Here is an 18,154-nt window from a genome sequence, read left to right on the forward strand (position 1 = left end):
CTCTAACTCTGCCTTTCAAAATAATAAATCTTAAAAAAGATTATTTATTTGAAAGAGAGATCTGTATCTCTGAGAAAAGGGAGAGGGAAGAGGGGAAGAGAGAGAGAGAAAGAAAGAACTTTTTCATTTCTGGTTCACTCCCCAAATTCTGGCAACAGTGCTGGCTGGGCCAGGCCAAATCCAGGAGCCAGCAACTCAGTCCAGGTCTTCTGCATGGGCATTAGAGATCGAAGAACTTGAGCCATCACAGCTGCCTTAGAGGGTGTGCATTATTAGGGAGATGGAACTGGAAACAGAGAGTTGAACTCAGGTACCTTGATATAAAATACAGGCATCCCAAGTGGTGCTCCAACCATTGTCCAAATACCCACACCAAGTAGCATAATGAACAGAAAATTCACTTTATGTTTAAAAAAGGTCCATATTCAACAATAAGAAAGTTGATTGGGGAGATGCAAGGAAAGTTGAGAGGATATTTGATTTTTTTTTTGTAGCTAGCACAGATCAAATAACTAAACAAATCATTCTGACAATCTTTCATTTTCAAAGCCTGACTCTGTATTATGTGAAAATTATACTATTTGGCAAGTTGATTCATAGATTAAAATAGTCTTATATTCTTTCCAGTAGTCATTTATTTAAGATGAGATGTCCTTCCAAATATATTCCATAAGAAATGAAATATCTGTGTAATATCAGAACTTGGTAAAGTTATTTAAAGTCTAAAGACATCAGGATTAGCAAGAAAGTGTCATATGCAAGATAATAAAATATAAATGTGTCATTAGACAACAACTGATTCTCACACACGCATCTTTTTCTCAGGCTCTACACATTACATCACTGCACTAGATCAAAAATATCAGCCTGATTCTTCAATGAAAACATACTTGATGACAAAAAAATGGACATCAGAAAATATATGAAACTCCTCCAATAATTAAAGGAGGAGTCAATTGCATATATAATTTACATATATACAAATTTCTCTTTTAGAATTCAATTAAATGCAATTAATGATCATTTTTCTCTAGGGGGGTGGAGAACAGAGCTTAGTCAAAGTATTGCTTTGAGAAGCAATATGGATACCAAAGTCGAGTTTATGGCAAAGAGGCGACATTCAACTAGCCATATGAGAACTTGTCAAGAAGAGAAGCACCCTGAAATTGAGCAAAACTTTATCCTGGAACAAAAGCCCATGTCATAATAGGTCTGATCTGATTTCATCATCATTTAAAAAAAAATCATCTATTATTTTTCACTTTATGTTTCTGTGTGGGAACAAACTGTTGAAATCCTTACTTAAGGTATACTAAGCTGATCTTCTGTATATTAAGATAATCGAAAATGAATCTTGATGTGAATGGAAGGGGAGAGGGAGTGGGAAAGGGGAGGGTTGTGGGTGGGAGGGACGGTATGGGGGGGAAAGCCATTGTAACCCATGAGTCGTACTTTGGAAATTTATATTCATTAAATAAAAGAAAAAAAAATTAAAAAAAAAAAAGCCCATGTCATGGGATAGGAATTACAGTCATTCTTCTATCTCATATGCATAATTTGATAAATATTTACTGCTGAAATATCTTGAGCTATAAAAAAGTCCTCTATGATTTGTTTTTATGGCTCTTTCCTACCCTTCTAAAAAGCTTTAAAACATGTTTGCCATTTGAAATGGGTAAAGTTCTATGCAACAGATTGACGTTTGATTTTTATTTTACTTTACTAGGTTTTATTATAGTGCAACGTATAACTCTGAATTCCATCACGATTCTGAGAACTTATATCCCAAGGATTGGAGATGAGGGAGAAAAATCCTTTTGTTAGGATATTTTAATAGTGTAGATAAGATCAAGTCTTCTCAGTAAAGTAGAAAAATGTCTTAGGGAGAGGCATATAGATTAGGGGCAGCTATGACTGACATCTGTTGGCTGTCTAAATTCACTTCACTTAGAGTAGCTTAGAAACTGATCTCAATGAAGAAAAGATTCAGTGGAGAGAGACGCATAATGCTACTTTAGAACTAAGCTTCATCTAGTGCTCTGCCATCGTGAGTAAAGTATGAATATGAAATATTTCTCAAGAACTATAAAACAATGCATTGTGAAATGTGTCTACGTTCTGAATTCTTTACAGATAATTGAGAAAGTAAACAGAAGAAATGAGTAGCTGAGTAATATCATTAAAAAACTGGGGACAGCACTGTGGCATAGTGGGTAAAGCTGCAGCCTGCAGTGCCGGCATCCCATATGGGCGCTGGTTTGAGTCCTGGCTGCTCCACTTCTGATCCAGCTCTCTGCAATGGCCTGGGAAAGCAGTAGAAGAGGCCCAAGTCCTTGGGCCCCTACACCTGTGTGGAGACCCAGAAGAAACTCCTGGCTTCTGGCTTCGAATCAGTGCAGTTCAGGTCATTGTAGCCATCTGGGGAGTAAACCAGAGGATGGAAGACCCCTCTTCCTCTCTCTCTCTCTCTCTCTCTCTCTCTCTCTCTCTCTCTCTGCCTCTGCCTCTCTGTAACTCTTTCAAATAAATGAAATAAGTCTTTGAAAAAATCATTAAAAACCTTAAATTAAATGGAGTAAAGTAGGAAATAAAACATCTAACAAAACCCAATGATTGTATTTCTTGATGAAAAAAAAGAGCAAAAATAAAAATCTTGAATTTTCTCCACTTTTTCCTTTTCTACTTTATATTTGGAGGAACCTATAACCTAGGACTTGTTAGTGAATCAAAGAAAACTCAGGCAAATAGTAAGGAGAATGTCCCATCTCTTGCTCTGGACGGTAAGTCTCATCACTTTGGGGCTTTAAGACCATCCCTAGAGGACAATGAGCAAAAGCATTTGCCTTTCTGGGGCCTCTTTTTCACACGCCAGATAAGCCAGTGCTTATCAAGAGTTATTCTGGGACCTGAAAAAAATGGATTTTACAATTTTGCTCTACAGAGGATTTTTTAATGAACATTTCTAAAGTGTTCATTATCACTAGTGTGAATCAGTGTTATCATACAAATTTAATAAATAAAGTATCAAGTTACAGAAGGCTTCGGTTTGCCTGAGGTTATCTCACCTGCTATGTGCTTCATATATAAAGGGAAACAACTAGGTTGATAATTTTTCCAGCAACTTGAGGTAATCTACCTGGCCACGGGCATAATGAGAACACAAAAATATATGTTTGGATTATTCAGTATTTGGGAATATAAAATAAGTATTTATTTCATAACAATTGTTTCCAAAACTAGTCCATAGACTGATAGTTTAGAGTTCATAGAATGGCTAGTATTGGAAATGTAAAAATAATGAGAAAGATGGGAAAAATTTAGGCCCATGTAAAACAACATACTTTTAGTATGACCTATTTTCTCGTGAGTTTTAAGTTGGTCATGGAGCCTTTGGAATATGCCAGTAGGGAAAGCACCAATGGGTGGTAAAACAATCATTATATTTGCTTGAATAGCAAAACCTTCCCTAACCAGTTGTCAGTGTTCAGTAGACACAATGTTGGAACAAGTGTTTCCCATTGTATTTTGTAGAATGAGATAAACTTGCCAACTCCATCTGTTGTGCTCACAGTCCACCAAGACAACAGTTGCAGAGCTTTGATCTTCACCTAAGCCAACAGTGGCTCTGCTGGTCTGCTGGGCTCAGAAATGATTAGTCATGGGAACATAGTCTTTCAGAAACACTTCTTACTGAAAGGCCAATGCCCTTCAGCAGAGCCATGGCCTTCATTGAGGGAAATGCTTAGTTTTACCAAAAAATAGTATTCATATATCCCTCAGGCTCCCTGTAGAAGGGATTTGAAAGGTTATTTTTTCTGCAGCTAATGATTCTCTAGTTTGTTGACAGAATTTGATAAATGTCATTACTGAGATGACTGGTAATAAGAAGACAATTATAAAGTAAGCATGATTAACGTTGCCCTTTTTGGGCATCACCATAATTTCAACTGATCTCTAGTCAGAAATTACTAACTTAGCAGTTTGAAAGTGCTGAGTACATACAGCACTGGAAATGTCACAAGCAATATCAAAAGGATATCATCCTATCAAAAAATCAGTCTCTTCAGCTGGGTGAGGATTAGTGGAAGTACCCATCTTTTCATTTTGTATTATCTGACTATTATAAGTACTAAATAAAGGCTAATAAATGAACTACAAAAATAATAGTACAAAGTGACAATCAGAAAGAAAGATGCAGGAACTGGACTGGACTGCCATTACGACTCACCCTGAAATGTTGTGCTCTCTCCTGCTACACCGCATGTCAAGGATTCTAGAGTGTGCTTGCCCCTTCACTCCACCTAGTCAGCTAAGCTCAGGGAACTACTGAGGCAGTATGGTCCTTTGTGATTACATATATACCATTGATACCGACAGTACTTTTTGTGATATGGCAGGTTTACTAGTATCTCCTTTTCTTACTCTGAACAATGTTGTCACGTGACATTTTTATATTTATTCAATCTAATAAGAACCAAAGCACATACAAACACATAATATGCATATTTTCCTCCATTATTAAAATAATTTCCCCCACTATAAAAACAAAAGATATAAAGAAAAATATATATCACTTATGAATCTATCACACAGCATTAACAACTCAAGATACTGCTTAATAGCCTTGTAGATTTTATTCACACATATATTATTTTAATAGAAAGTTATATCATCTTATACAAACTATTTTATTCTCCTCAAATATTTTTATACTGTGCACATTTTTTATATTATTGGAATTTTGTGCCAGAAAAGATCATATTTTACCTCATAATCATTTTTACAGTGACATGTACCAATTAGTATCAGCATTTTCTTGTAAAAACATTTGTCAAAAATACAGGTGCAGAGATGTAGGAAAAAGAGTAAGAAAGGAAAAAGTGAGGGAGGCTTTGTAGAATTTATCAGTTTATAAGTATTGGCACATTTTTATTTTTATAAACCATATATATCCCAAATGTTGAATCCTGTAGAATATTATGCTCAGAGTGATGACTCATTGCCATAGGAGACTGACACAAAGAGAAAGAAAATTTGAATATGCAGATATAGGTTGACAAGTTTACAAGTTAATTATAGTTTAAAAACATAAAGCTCATTTGAAAAAAAAATACTACGACTATGAGTGGCTGAAAATATCCATACACTTGAAAGGATTCCTTTCTGCAGCGACATGCTATCCATTAAGCATCTAGTGGTATCTATTGTTTGCCAAAGCCAGGCCAAAACCTCTACTGTTCCCTTTGGCAACAGCCCAATCTCTAGAGCTGAGGGATTAACACAAAGAGATGCTTGTGGTTAAGAACTCAGCACTGAGAAATCAGACTGGGAAGATGAAAATGGCAGAAAGCAGATGAAAGGATATGCCATGGCAACATTTAATGAATGAGGAGCACAGATATTAATTTTATTAATTCTCTTACTCATCCAATAGTTATTGAGCATTTATTTTTGACTCAAAACAGTTTTTCTTATTGGTTAGTTTATAGTGTTTGCAACAGCGAGGTGTGTGTAGGGACATGTATATGTGCATAATGCAAATGCAAATGAGTATAAAGAGCTATGTTGGGGCTGGTGCTCTGGTGTAGCGGGTTAAGCCACCTACTGCAGTGCCAGCATCCCATATGGGTACTGGTTTGATTCCAGGCTGCTCCACTTCCTATCCAGCTTCCTGTTAATGTGCCTGGGAAAGCAGTGGAAAATGGCCAAGTGCTTGGGCCCCTGCCACCCACATGGGGGACCTGGAAGAAGCTCCTGGTTCCTGGCTTTGGTCTGGCCCAGCTGGCCATTTTGCAGAGTGAACCAGAGGATGGAAGATCTCGCGTGTGTGTCTCTCCCTTTCTCTCAGTGTAACACTGGCTTTCAAAATAAATAGATCTTTTATAAAAATAGTAAGAGCTATGTTAATGGGTAACAAATTTCAGGCTTATTTTCTTTAATAAATTTATGTGATGCTTGTGTCCTTAAATTTCCTGCATTATTGTTTCACTACTAGATGAAATATATGTAATCACACCTCTGTGGTTGTTAATTTGTTAAAAATTTTAGGGCTCGGCACTGTGGCATAGCAGGGGAAGCTGCTGCCTGCAGTGCCAGCATCCCATATGGGTGCCGGTTCAAGTCCTGGCTGCTCTACTTCTTATCCAGCTCTCTGCTATGGCCTGGGAAAGCAGGAGAAGATGGCCCAGGTGCTTGGGCCCTTGCACCCATGTGGGAGACCCAGAGGAATCTCCTGCTTCCTGGCTTGTGGCTTTGGATCAGCTCAGCTCCAGCCATCGCAGCCATCTGGGGCATGGACTAGCGGATGGAAGACCTCTCTCTTTCTCTCTCTTTCTCTCTCTCTCTCTCTGCCTCTCTGTAACTCTCTTTCAAATAAATAAATAAATAACCTTTAAAAAGAAAAAAAATTAAAACTTTTTACTTATCTTAGAGAGACAGAGAAGAGATAAGGAAGGAGGGAGGAAGAGAAGTATCTCACTGTTGGTTCACTCTCCAAATATCTGCAACAGCCAAGGCTGGGTCAGGAGCTAGAACTCATTCCAGATCTCCCATACAGCTGGCAGGAACCCAACTACTTGAGTTATAACCTACTGCTTTTCAGGTTGTGCATCCCAAGGGTACACATTAGCAAGAAGCTAAAATTTGAAGTGGAGCCAGAGCTCAAGACCCAGGCATCTTATATGTGATGCAAGCATCCCAAGCAGAATTTGATTGCTACACTGTCTCTATTAACCAGCTTGATTTAGCATTTCCACAATGTACATATGTAAGAAGATACCATGTTGTATGACATATATACAACGTTTACGCATCAATTAATACATAATAATTAATTAAAATGCTCATAAACTTACCTTCCAAATGAAAAGACACAAAAGTCAAGCGGACCAGAGAGTGAGGACCAGCTTGTATGAGGTAGCTACAATTCATATTGTTGTCATATTCCTTTGGGTAGTTTGGAGAAATGATAAAACCAGATTGGTCAGTGAAATTACCTCCACATCCTGCGTGGGAACAAAAAGGCAGCATCAGAACATTTGTTCACACATGTAATATCTAATTTATCAATGAAGGAAGAAGACAAAGCCATGAATTCTCTAGAGATGGGCTTTCCTGAGGTACTCTAAATGGAAGAAAAACAATGAAAAGAATAAGGCTCTGATTTAAAAACAAATAGCAATGTAAAATAAGAATATTATATATATGTATAGATTACTTAGAAAATGGTACAGAATCTTAGATGCTAAGCATTAGAAGTCTACCACACATAAACTAAAAACTCCTTAATATTAAGAAATAAAAAAGAGTTATCAAGGACTGGATATTTTCATGTAGATTAAAAAAACTGATGAAAGGTGCTTTTCACCTAATTCTTTTATGCTTAATGTTCTAAAAATATCTTATTATTAAAAAAACTAGGCTATTTTGAGTATCATTGTGACCTGGCCATAAGAACAATACTAGTTACTTTTATCAAATAGTTGTGGTTGTAAGTCCCAATTCTTATTAAATTCTTACTTGAATTCCTAGTGTCAGAAATCAAGAGAAAAATTTTTGACCACTAAAATGATGTTTATTTTCATATCACAACTGTTAATTTGCCTTGCTCCCTGATCTATCAAATATGAAAATATCTGTATACTTTTTTTTTTTTTTTTGACAGGCAGAGTGGACAGTGAGAGAGAGAGACAGAGAGAAAGGTCTTCCTTTGCCATTGGTTCACTCTCCAATGGCCACCGCGGCCGGCGCGCTGATCCGAAGCCAGGAGCCAGGTGCTTCTCCTAGTCTCCCATGGGGTGCAGGGCCCAAGGACCTGGGCCATCCTCCACTGCACTCCCGGGCCACAGCAGAGAGCTGGACTGGAAGAGGAGCAACCGGGACAGAATCCGGTGCCCGGACGGGGACTAGAACTGGTGTGCCAGCGCCGCAAGGTGGAGGATTAGCCTATTGAGCCGCGGCGCCGGCCAATATCTATATACTTTTAAACTCACATTAAAACTCACACAGTTACACATACATATACTAATACAGCCAACCAGCTCAAGTCCTAAGAATGGGTCTGGGGCTGTGCTTCATTACTTACTTTCTAGCACTTTCATTCTTTTATTTACGTCTGAGATATGTTTTCTGCATCATTCTCTTTAAATCTTTTCATTAAACTTCCTTTCAAGCAGTAGTTTGCTATTAGAGGCATTTTAATTTAATTAAGCCGATAGGCACATTTCATTGTATCTCAGACTTGAAAACACCTACCTTCCACAAACTCAATCTGTATTTAGTAGTCAGAGGAGTGGACCCACACCAAATTAGCCAGGAAAATCCAAAGAAAGTGCTCCCAAAGTTTGCTGAGTAGGAGAGTCCCCTGGATGATCACTAAGGCACACAAAACTCAATCCATGCCAATTCTGAATTGAGATGGATCTGATGTGGGGCTCAAAGTTGTGCAAGTTTTCCAAGCCTCTTCACCAAGCAGTTTTTACTTAGGTGACCAACTGGCCCTGCACCAGGCACATGGGTTGTTAATTAATCCCCAGCCAACTGAGCTTGGATTGAACATCTGCCCTACTCTGGATCTCACTTCTTTTTAGACATTAGCTAGTGGCACTAATGTCTGATATATCACTTCTCCATTGGCCAGCTGTTGAATTCAGCTCTATCACTGTGTCACTGATTTTCAAAGGAAGTGTGTCTTCCTAGATTAGATAACCTGCCCATGCTCCTCTCCTTGGATCCATCCCCAACACCCCCAGTTCAGGCTAATTTGCCATACCCCTCTCACCATTTCCCCATGCCTGGGGCACATACACTCTCCCAAGGACCGCTCAGTTTGGGTTTTGGTGCTACTTACGGCTTATAAAGCTTGCAGAGAAGCCCTGAGCAGGTGTCTCCTGAGACTGGAAGACAGCAGTGAATACATTTCTTGGTGTGATGATGGAACCAGGAGCCACATTCCCACAGCTGGTGGCTAACAGAGCACTGTTGACTTCCTCAGTTCCTGCCCACACCTAGCAGGGTCATAAACATAACTTAACACTTGGAAGTTTCCTCTGTTAATATTTTAACATGCTTAGGCTTGATAATAATGGTACTTAGGTATATATACGGGAACCATATAACAGTAAATAAACACATGCAAATTTGCACTATTTTTTTTTTTTTTTGAGAACAGCTTTCTTTTTAAGCTGTCCCCCTCCCTCAGAGCACATCCATTCTGACTCCTCTAAGGAAATATGGTCATTTTGAGGTCAGAAGGCAATGATTTTTTTTTTTTTTTGGACAGGTAGAGTGGACAGTAAGAGAGAGAGACAGAGAGAAAGGTCTTCCTTTTGCTGTTGGTTCACCCTCCAATGGCTGCCATGGCCAGCGTACTGTGGCCGGTGCACCGCGCTGATCCGAAGCCAGGAGCCAGGTGCTTCTCCTGGTCTCCCATGCAGGTGCAGGGCCCAAGCACTTGGGCCATCCTCCACTGCACTCCCTGGCCACAGCAGAGAGCTGGACTGGAAGAGGGGCAACCAGAACAGAATCCAGTGCCCCGACCGGGACTAGAACCCCATGTGCTGGTGCCACAAGGCGGAGGATTAGCCTAGTGAGCCGCGGCGCAGGCCTCAATCTATTTTTTCTTTGTTATCTAGATTAGATAAATTTTGCTGCTTTTATTCTCTGTTTATTGATTCCATTCTCTATCATCCTTATTCTACTATTGAACTTATCTAGTACATTCTTTATTTCTGTCTTTGTATTTTTTAAGTTCTATAATTGCTATTCAGTTTTTCATTTTATCTAATATTTCTTTGTTGAAATTTTCTTTTTTTGGTTCAAGATAATTTTTAGTGATTATTAAATTATTTTTATTACAATTACTTCAACATCTTTGTTATATAATTCTAACATCTGATGATCTCATAAAAAGACTTGTCTTTTCTCATTCAAGTTGTGATGTTCTTATCTGTGTGAAAAATTCTTTTCGAATACCTTGGATATTTTATGTATTATGTTAGGAGACTGAGTGAGCCTTATTTAAAATCTTTTTTTAGTAGCCAGTGAGACTGTTTACATTTAGCATGTGGTCTTGCATACTTTTGTGGGTTACGGTTACAATGGCTATTAAATCTTAAGAATCATTATAGTGTGATCAGGACTGCTTGGTTTACATGGTGCTTTTGGGGCTCCCAGTAGTTCTTGGGGGTGCTGAGGAGATGGTGTGTAATTCACCTATTGGGCCTCTGTATATTTCTCAGTTGAAGGAAGCAGGTCTAGGAGGAGTCTCTATCCAATGCCACCTGGCTGCTCCACTGTCTGGGTGGAGAAGCAGCACCTGTGGCTTAGGAGGACAAAGATGCTTCCCAGACCAAGCCATCTGTGGCTGCAACATCTTTGCCAGTTCTGTGCATCTGACTCAGAGTCTCTGGGTTGGGGAAGTGAGTCTCAGCCCAGTGTGGGCAAACTGTCTTCCCATATGGACAAAGTATTTACAGTGAGATCCCTTTCTTTCAGAGTTATGCCTGCTTGAACGTATCTGTGCAGATAATGAGTCTCAGGATCAGGAATTTCTCTGGGCACACAAGAACTTTGCATACTTGGCTGTAGTTGGGTCGCTTTACTGCATCTGCCCACCCAAACAGCATCTCTTGGCAGAAAGGGGAGTCATAGGCCCAGCAGGACAGAAAGGTGCTTCCCTGAGCCACTTATTTTCGGAAGAGTTTCCATTCTATCTTACTTAACAGTGTTGTTGAACTTGCTTGATACTGTTAGAGACTCTTGTTCTATCCAGAGGAGCAATGAGTCTATGACATTTTTCAATTCCATTTTTACAACTGGAGAACAAGAAGATTTTGTCTGTACACATGATATTGATTCATTTCATGAGAAGAGAGTGCATTTATTTCATGGAAAAAGCAATTAAGAAAAGTGTATATAAAATGTGCTTATTATATACATATTTTATTTAAGTATTTGGTTTTCATTTAAACACTAAGTATAGACCAATGAGATAACACATAATTAGAAAGATAATAATCTTGTTGACTACTCCATTGTTATCATTTTTACATAGATCTTTCACGGTTTTTTCAACTTGTAGGCTCTTAAGCCCCAGGGTGAAGCCTGGTATTTGCTACTCCTCCAAGTTTCTGAAATTTTTATGGTATACATTTAATTTTTCCTGTGATGGTGCCTTATATTATAAAGAACATTTGTCCTTTAGGAACCATTAGAAAATAAAACAGAAAGCAAGCAAACAAGCAAGAAAATGGTTATCTTTCTTTGTTTTCACAGAAGAGAACTATAAATGCTCATGAAAATTAAATAAGGCCAGAGAACAATTTCCTTTATTGAGTTACTATGCCTACAAATCAGCAGATAAAAGGAAAAATCACAGGATAAAATATGCTTTTGGTTCAAATTTAAACTATCAGTTGAAGTTTCTCATTTTTTTAATCTAAGAAATTCAAGCAGCAAAATTGTGCTTCCCTTACTTTGAGAAATGACTTTGTGCCATTTATAGCCTAAACATTTATATTCACAAAACCAGTCTGGCTCCAATTAACTAAACAAGCACACTGACCTTCACAAAGCTGTTCTGACACTGTCCATCAGCACTGGGGATTCGGAAGTTGTTGTCAAAACTGATCTCAAGGTATTTACTTTTATGAGTAATGACTGTCCAGGAACATCTGCTATTTTCAGGAAAATTCTGAGGCCAGTGAGGAGATCTGATTACACCACTACCTGAATGGATTATTCCACCGCAACCTAGAAAATCATCATGGAAAAAGTCATCAATTTCCAAGGAAAATAACAATTTTGGAAGTCCAAGACTTCAAGAAGTACGATTTCTAAATGTGAGTTCTCAGTTCATTTCCTTATGTATGACTCATCTCTGGGGCAGACACACAGCAAGAACTCTAAATAAATGTAAGGTACATTGACTCAAGAGGAAACTTTGGCTGCTACTGCTTTGTTACACCTGTGTTGAACTCAACTGAGATCATTAATCTTCTGCATAAACAGGATAGACTTCTATCCTGTCTTTGAACAATATTTTTTACTCTCCTTAAAGCAGTGAAGTATTTGCAGTCTTTTAATGTCCAGTTATGTATTTTATTACTAGTAACATGTGAATACAACACTATATTCATTGTTTAACATATGGGACTTTAGAAAGTTACTTTGAGCAGAGGAAAGTTCTTCCATTAAGCAACCTAGCTCATTTATATTAAAACTGACTGATGGATAAAAATAAATTACAGGGATTTAAAGGAAGAAAAATCCATTTTCATACTTTTAAAATATGTACTTAAGAAATTATTTTTAAAAGTTGAACTAAAAAATGAAGTTAAATTACAGAACATTCCATGAATCTTTGGTTTTAAATCCTTGGAAACTTTAAAATTACCATCTATCTTCAACAACAGTTAGTGGTTTAATGAAAATGAGTTTGATTCACTAATAATTTTGACTCTGTTATGTGGTGTTTCCAATTGAATGAAATTCTGAATAAAGTGTCTAATATAAATCTATGTTTTATGAGGACATTCACAAGATTTATATTTTATATGAACAAAGTTACTCTTAAAATCAAGTCTGTGATATTTTGGTTCTGGATCCATATACTACAGCCTTTGTTCTAAACCACAGATCTCATCTTCTTACCTTCCTTCTCAAAACTTTAGTTGCTTCCCTGTGGGGAGCAACTGGGACTAGACTAAGTTACTGGAATTAACACTTATTCTATGCATCTGCTCTCCCACAATATGGCGCTGAGAAGGGAGGAAACAGCTTCTACACAGCTGCCTCCAGTTCAACCAATAAACAGCAGGACCTGCTCCTGATTGCAGGAGAGCAGCGTACTCGGCGTGTGGGTAGCAGAGTTGGGATTGGTGGAGGAGGACTATAAAGGAGGAGAGAGACAACATGCACCAGGAACATCTGAAGGAACACCTGTGCAGCCAGCCCCCCCCCCCCCCCCCCCGGCGGAAGTGGGGAAAAGTGGCTAGGGGGAACCGCCCTTCCACGGAGGTGGAAGGGACGGTAGCCAACCCAGGAAGAACCAGCAGCAAACCCGGGGAGGGCCGAGCAGACAAAAGAACAGCGCAGGGTCCTGTGTCGTTCCTCCACGAAGACGGGGAGCGACACTTCCCGTTGCTCAAGGGTTAATAATCTATCAACTAAGGCTTTTCACAAGGTGGACTACTTATTTTCCTTCCATTAGATCTTTCTGGATTTTGCCTCCAACCCCAAATCTTTTGAAATACTTGTGATTTCCACATATCTCTATTATTGAGATTTCCTGTTTGTGCAATGTGCCCTTTTGTCTACGAGGGTACTATGGGAAGTGTTAAGACAAAAATTTCTGGGCTTAGCTGCCTTTAGTCAAACCCTGATAATCAGCTAACAGCTATAAGCCCCATGCAAATTATCAATCCACTTAGCCACAGTTTCTGTGTGCAAAAATACAGAAGATGTATATTGACATTGCTACTTGGGGTGATACATATAAATATTTAGAATTGAACCCAACACAGAGTAGGTAAGCAGCAGTGTTACATCCCTTCAACCAAAACAACTTGAAAAAAATTACATCTGTACTGAACATGTATAGACTGCTTTTCCTCATTTCTCACTAAAATCCCCATATAACAAGTGTGTACATGTATTAGGTATGATAAGTACTACAGTGATTATTTAAAGTATATGAGAGGATAAGTGTAGGCTATGTGAAAATACTATATCATTTTATATAAGGAACTTCATCATCTACATATTTTGGTATCTGTAAAAGTCCTAGAACCAACCCCCTTCAGATTCAGAAAGATGACGGGCCTTTAAGTCAGTTTATAAATTTAGAATATTCAAAAAAATTTTAAAAGACAATAAATATAGAAAAGGTTTGTTTTACCTAATGTTTGTGTGCTCCATGTAGCATAAAATCCACCATGTTGCACTGACTGGTCTGAATTAAAAATCACCACCAACTGATTGGAACCAGACTGTATTGTCCCTGGGTTTAAATTTCCACAATATTGTCCTATTATGGGTGATCCAGGGGAGCCACCATTCCTGACGGTGACAGAATCCCAAGCACAAGTTGCATGGCTTTCAATTTCAAAGTCACTAAATGTCAGCTGTAGAAGAAAAAAGAAATAATTACGCTTTCTGAGTTCTAAGTGACCTTACCAACCTTGAGGCAGATAGAAGACTTACATATCTTTTCACTTTAATTCATATAATTTTATATTCCTAATGCTTACTTAATTTCCTCCTCCCCTCCACCTTAAGCAATTCTGAAAATTTTTGAAGGGAATATTTCTCCAGGAAGTGGAGTCATTAGGGGAATGCTTTAAGCCCCCTGGGCTAGGACAGCCACTCAGATCAAGGACATGAGTATGCCTCTCTCTTGGATGCAGGATGATCTCCTATGCATGGTCTCTTTTACCTTGAAAAAATAGATTTCATTAATTGTAGACTTACAGATACCAGTGATGTTACCTAGGGCAGTGCCTGCATAGCCTAGTCAAATTCCTGATATCACTTCTCTTTGAGAATGGGATACACGTAGTCAGAAGCTTCTCCTCAGACTAAGTAGGTGGAACCACCTAGACCCAACATGGATGCCTGAGAACCAGCAGAAGATTTCAAACTTCATTTGAATCTAACTTCTGTGCTAAATGACACGTCCAACAGCACCATGACAGTTTGACAGTCATCATGAAAACAGCTGAAAGAGTCCATAAAAGGAGTAAAAAGAGAATTGCATGCCAATTCTGAGAAATCCTGACCTATTTCTAGGAAAAACATGAATATTTCTCCCACTCATATCTCATAACTTACCATGTTCCACCCCCTAATTCTTTCTGCCCCTATATCTAAAACAACAACCTGCAGCAAGTTGTGAAGTTAATTTGAGAGCTAGACTTCCACTTCTCCTTTCTTTGGCCATGGAATACAGCTTATGTTCTTTTTAGTACTGTTACTGGCTTCACAACACAGAAAGAACAGAAGACCTTGTATTGGGTGGAGAGGGAGGCAGCATCACGCTGGTAACAATGTCTGTACTCTAATGAGAGAATTTTAGAGAGAAATAATGATCACACTGCAGAATGGAAGCTCACTTTAATTACTTGCTTACTAAAAGAACTCCATTTCCATGATACCATCTCAGAAGGATCACATTCAGTCATTAGAACTCACATTGATGGTGTGCCCTTGAGGAGCCTCCAACAACCAGGAACAGTGGGAGGAGCTGTCATAATCACGTGGATAGTTGGGGCTTGTGATCACTCCACTCTCACCTGTCTGTATTCCACCACAATCTGAAATTACATTTATAGCCCTCTAAATAAAATAGAAGCAAAAACCCTGGGCAAAGCCAAAGTAGTACTCAGAGCCATCATGCTTTATGATAAAAGTTCAATAAATAAAATTATACAAAAGCAAAATAAAGTTGGATAGAAGAATAGAAATTAACATAATCTCTTATAGTATTAAATAAACCAAACCACATAGTGGAGACAGGCTTAAGTTCTGTTATGAAGAAAAAAGAATATAATCTGTAATGTAAGTGGAGAATAATTACGTGGGTTGTATGACTGACAGTGCACTAGGGACAAAGTAAATAACATTGCCATTCTTGAAAAAACGAGGCCAGTGAATACATATTAGCTTGAAGAATATAGTCAGCACTATGATTAAATACTTGGTCATTTTTTGGTAGTAAGCACATACTAATTACACCTTAGCACAGGAAGCTAAGGTGTAGCTAAAGTACAATATGCACTGTTTCCTGAAGGCTGACTCTTCTTTATATCTAATAAAGAAAACATCAACTGGAAAGATTATTGAAAGAGTGGATAAAAATCCATCACATTCCTCCCTTCAGCCGACCATTTGGCTTTAACAATAAGGAATGTTGGATAAAATTATAACTTAGTTATGTTTCAACTCATAGCCAAACTCAATGGAAAAAAAAGCTACTCTCCAAAACCCATAAAATTACCCATTTGGAGGGTAATCTCAAAATGAAAGTGCAGCAGACTGAGAGGGTAAAGAACCAAGACTTGGGCCCCAGGGTTGGGGTTTGAGGTTTTGGTGACCAGGCAGGAAGAGAGGATATGGCTTTGGCTTACCACAAAAGCAAAGCCTGGAATAGAGATTTTCTAATGAAGCTGGGAATCTAAGAGGACTGTCATGTTAGTGAAAGTGGACTAGAAAAAGTGACATAACCAAGGGCAGCAGCAAGGAAAGCATTGCCCATCTTCAGCCAAATTTTCAGGCACAAACTGAGTGTCACAGATGCAAATCTAACATAAAATATTTTGCAAGTGACATGTAATAATATGAGCAAAACATACATCCCAAGTAGGGTTTATCCTGGAAATGAGAGAATGATTTCCCAAGAAAAAAATTTCAATATAATCTGTGTATTAACCTACAAAAGGAAGGAAAAAGGATCATCTCAATCAATGCAGAAAAACATGACAGAGCCGGCACCGCCGCTCACTAGGCTAATCCTCCGCCTAGCGGCGCCCGCACACCGGGTTCTAGTCCCGGTCGGGGCGCCGGATTCTGTCCCGGTTGTCCCTCTTCCAGGCCAGCCCTCTGCTGTGGCCAGGGAGTGCAGTGGAGGATGGCCCAAGTGCTTGGGCCCTGCACCCCATGGGAGACCAGGAAAAGCACCTGGCTCCTGGCTCCTGCCATCGGATCAGCGCGGTGCGCCGGCCGCAGCGCGCCGGCCGCGGCGGCCATTGGAGGGTGAACCAATGGACCTTTCTCTCTGTCTCTCTCTCTCTCACTGTCCACTCTGCATGTCAAAAAAAAAAAAAAAAAAAAAAAAAAAAAAAAACAAACAAACAAAAAAAACCATGACAAAATCTTAACACCTATACACATGAAAAAAAAATTTTTTACCCTAAGAACCGAAGAGACTTTAATCTGATAAAGGGCATTTGTTTAAAACATAAGAGCAACCAAATACTCAACAATGAAATGGCATATATAGGGGCTGGAGCTGTGGGTAACAAGTAAAGCCACCACCTGCAGTGCCGGCAGCTCATATGGGCGCCGGTTCGGGATCTGGCTGCTCCACTTCTGATCCGCTCTCTGCTATGGCCTAGGAAAGCAGTAGAGGATGGGCCAAGTCCTGGGGCCTCTGCACCCAAGTGGGAGATCCAGAGGAAGCTCCTGGCTCCTGGCTCCTGGCTTCAGATCAGCACAGCTCTGCCCATTGTGGCTATCTGGCAACCAGTGGATGGAAGACCTCTCTCTCTCTTTCTCTGCTTCTTCTCTCTCTGTGTAACTGTGACTTTCAAGTAAAATAAATAAATCTTTTAAAAATGGCATATATATTCATTTAGGGAAGGAAACAAGATGCTACCATCTTTCTGTACCTTCTCATGATGGTGACCCCATGTAGTGAAATAAGAAAAAGAAATGAAGTATTGGGACTGAAAGAAGAAAGAACTATCATTTGTGGAGGGCAGGATTTTTTTTAACACAGGAAAAAAACACAAAAAAATACAGAATATTAAAAGTAACAGATTACTAAATTGTACAAAAATTATAAAATTCCTAGATGTCATCAACAACCAATTAAAAATGTAATTTATAAAATTTCATTGACAGTAGCAATAAACTTAATACCCACCTAGAAATAAGTCTAACAAAATATAAATGTTTATGAAAAAAATGATTGCCTATTATTTTATTGCCACACTTGAGATCTTAACTATAAATCTTACCTGTAAAGAAATACTCTGCATGAAATCCAGTAAATTCTACATGTTCATTGGTAACAAAGTGTACCCAGACCTGAGGATATGGTATGACCAATGGGATCCTAGGCTGTGAAGGGCCACAGAGTCTCCATATAAGAGGACCGTCAGCATCACCTGCACAAAATTATACACTAAGTGCCAATGTTTATATAGTTTTTGAGAAACATATTTAGTGAATTGTTTCTACTGAAACAATTTTTTTAAAATTCAAGGTATTCATTGACATAGATATACATTCTGATAATGTACAAGACAGATATTGCACAAAGTTCTTTTCCACCTTTGTCAATGCCAAAGAATGTGTCCCTGTGAGAGGGTAAAATAAAACAAAAACAAAATGTCATTTTTGTATGGACCTTTTGCAACTGTAGTGCCATTCTGTT

The 18,154-nt window shown here is 38.7% G+C and overlaps 1 protein-coding gene across 1 annotated transcript in view; it reads right to left on the bottom strand.

Annotated features, from left to right (window-relative positions):
- The window catches only part of CUBN (cubilin), a 283,377-nt gene that overhangs the window by 54,938 nt on the left and 210,285 nt on the right, over nucleotides 1-18,154 (bottom strand). Inside the window, exons 51-56 of the mRNA XM_051820614.3 lie at nucleotides 17,736-17,885; nucleotides 15,190-15,311; nucleotides 13,898-14,123; nucleotides 11,564-11,751; nucleotides 8,849-9,005; nucleotides 6,855-7,004 (exon numbers count right to left, since the gene is read on the bottom strand). Of these exons, the coding sequence (XP_051676574.3) occupies nucleotides 6,855-7,004; nucleotides 8,849-9,005; nucleotides 11,564-11,751; nucleotides 13,898-14,123; nucleotides 15,190-15,311; nucleotides 17,736-17,885 (993 nt within the window). The remainder of the gene's footprint in view (nucleotides 1-6,854; nucleotides 7,005-8,848; nucleotides 9,006-11,563; nucleotides 11,752-13,897; nucleotides 14,124-15,189; nucleotides 15,312-17,735; nucleotides 17,886-18,154) is intronic.

The sequence above is a fragment of the Oryctolagus cuniculus genome, chromosome 13, assembly GCF_051225735.1.
Source record: "Oryctolagus cuniculus isolate XC-2025 breed Fujian yellow rabbit chromosome 13, ASM5122573v1, whole genome shotgun sequence".
NCBI classification, from domain to species: Eukaryota; Metazoa; Chordata; class Mammalia; order Lagomorpha; family Leporidae; genus Oryctolagus; species Oryctolagus cuniculus.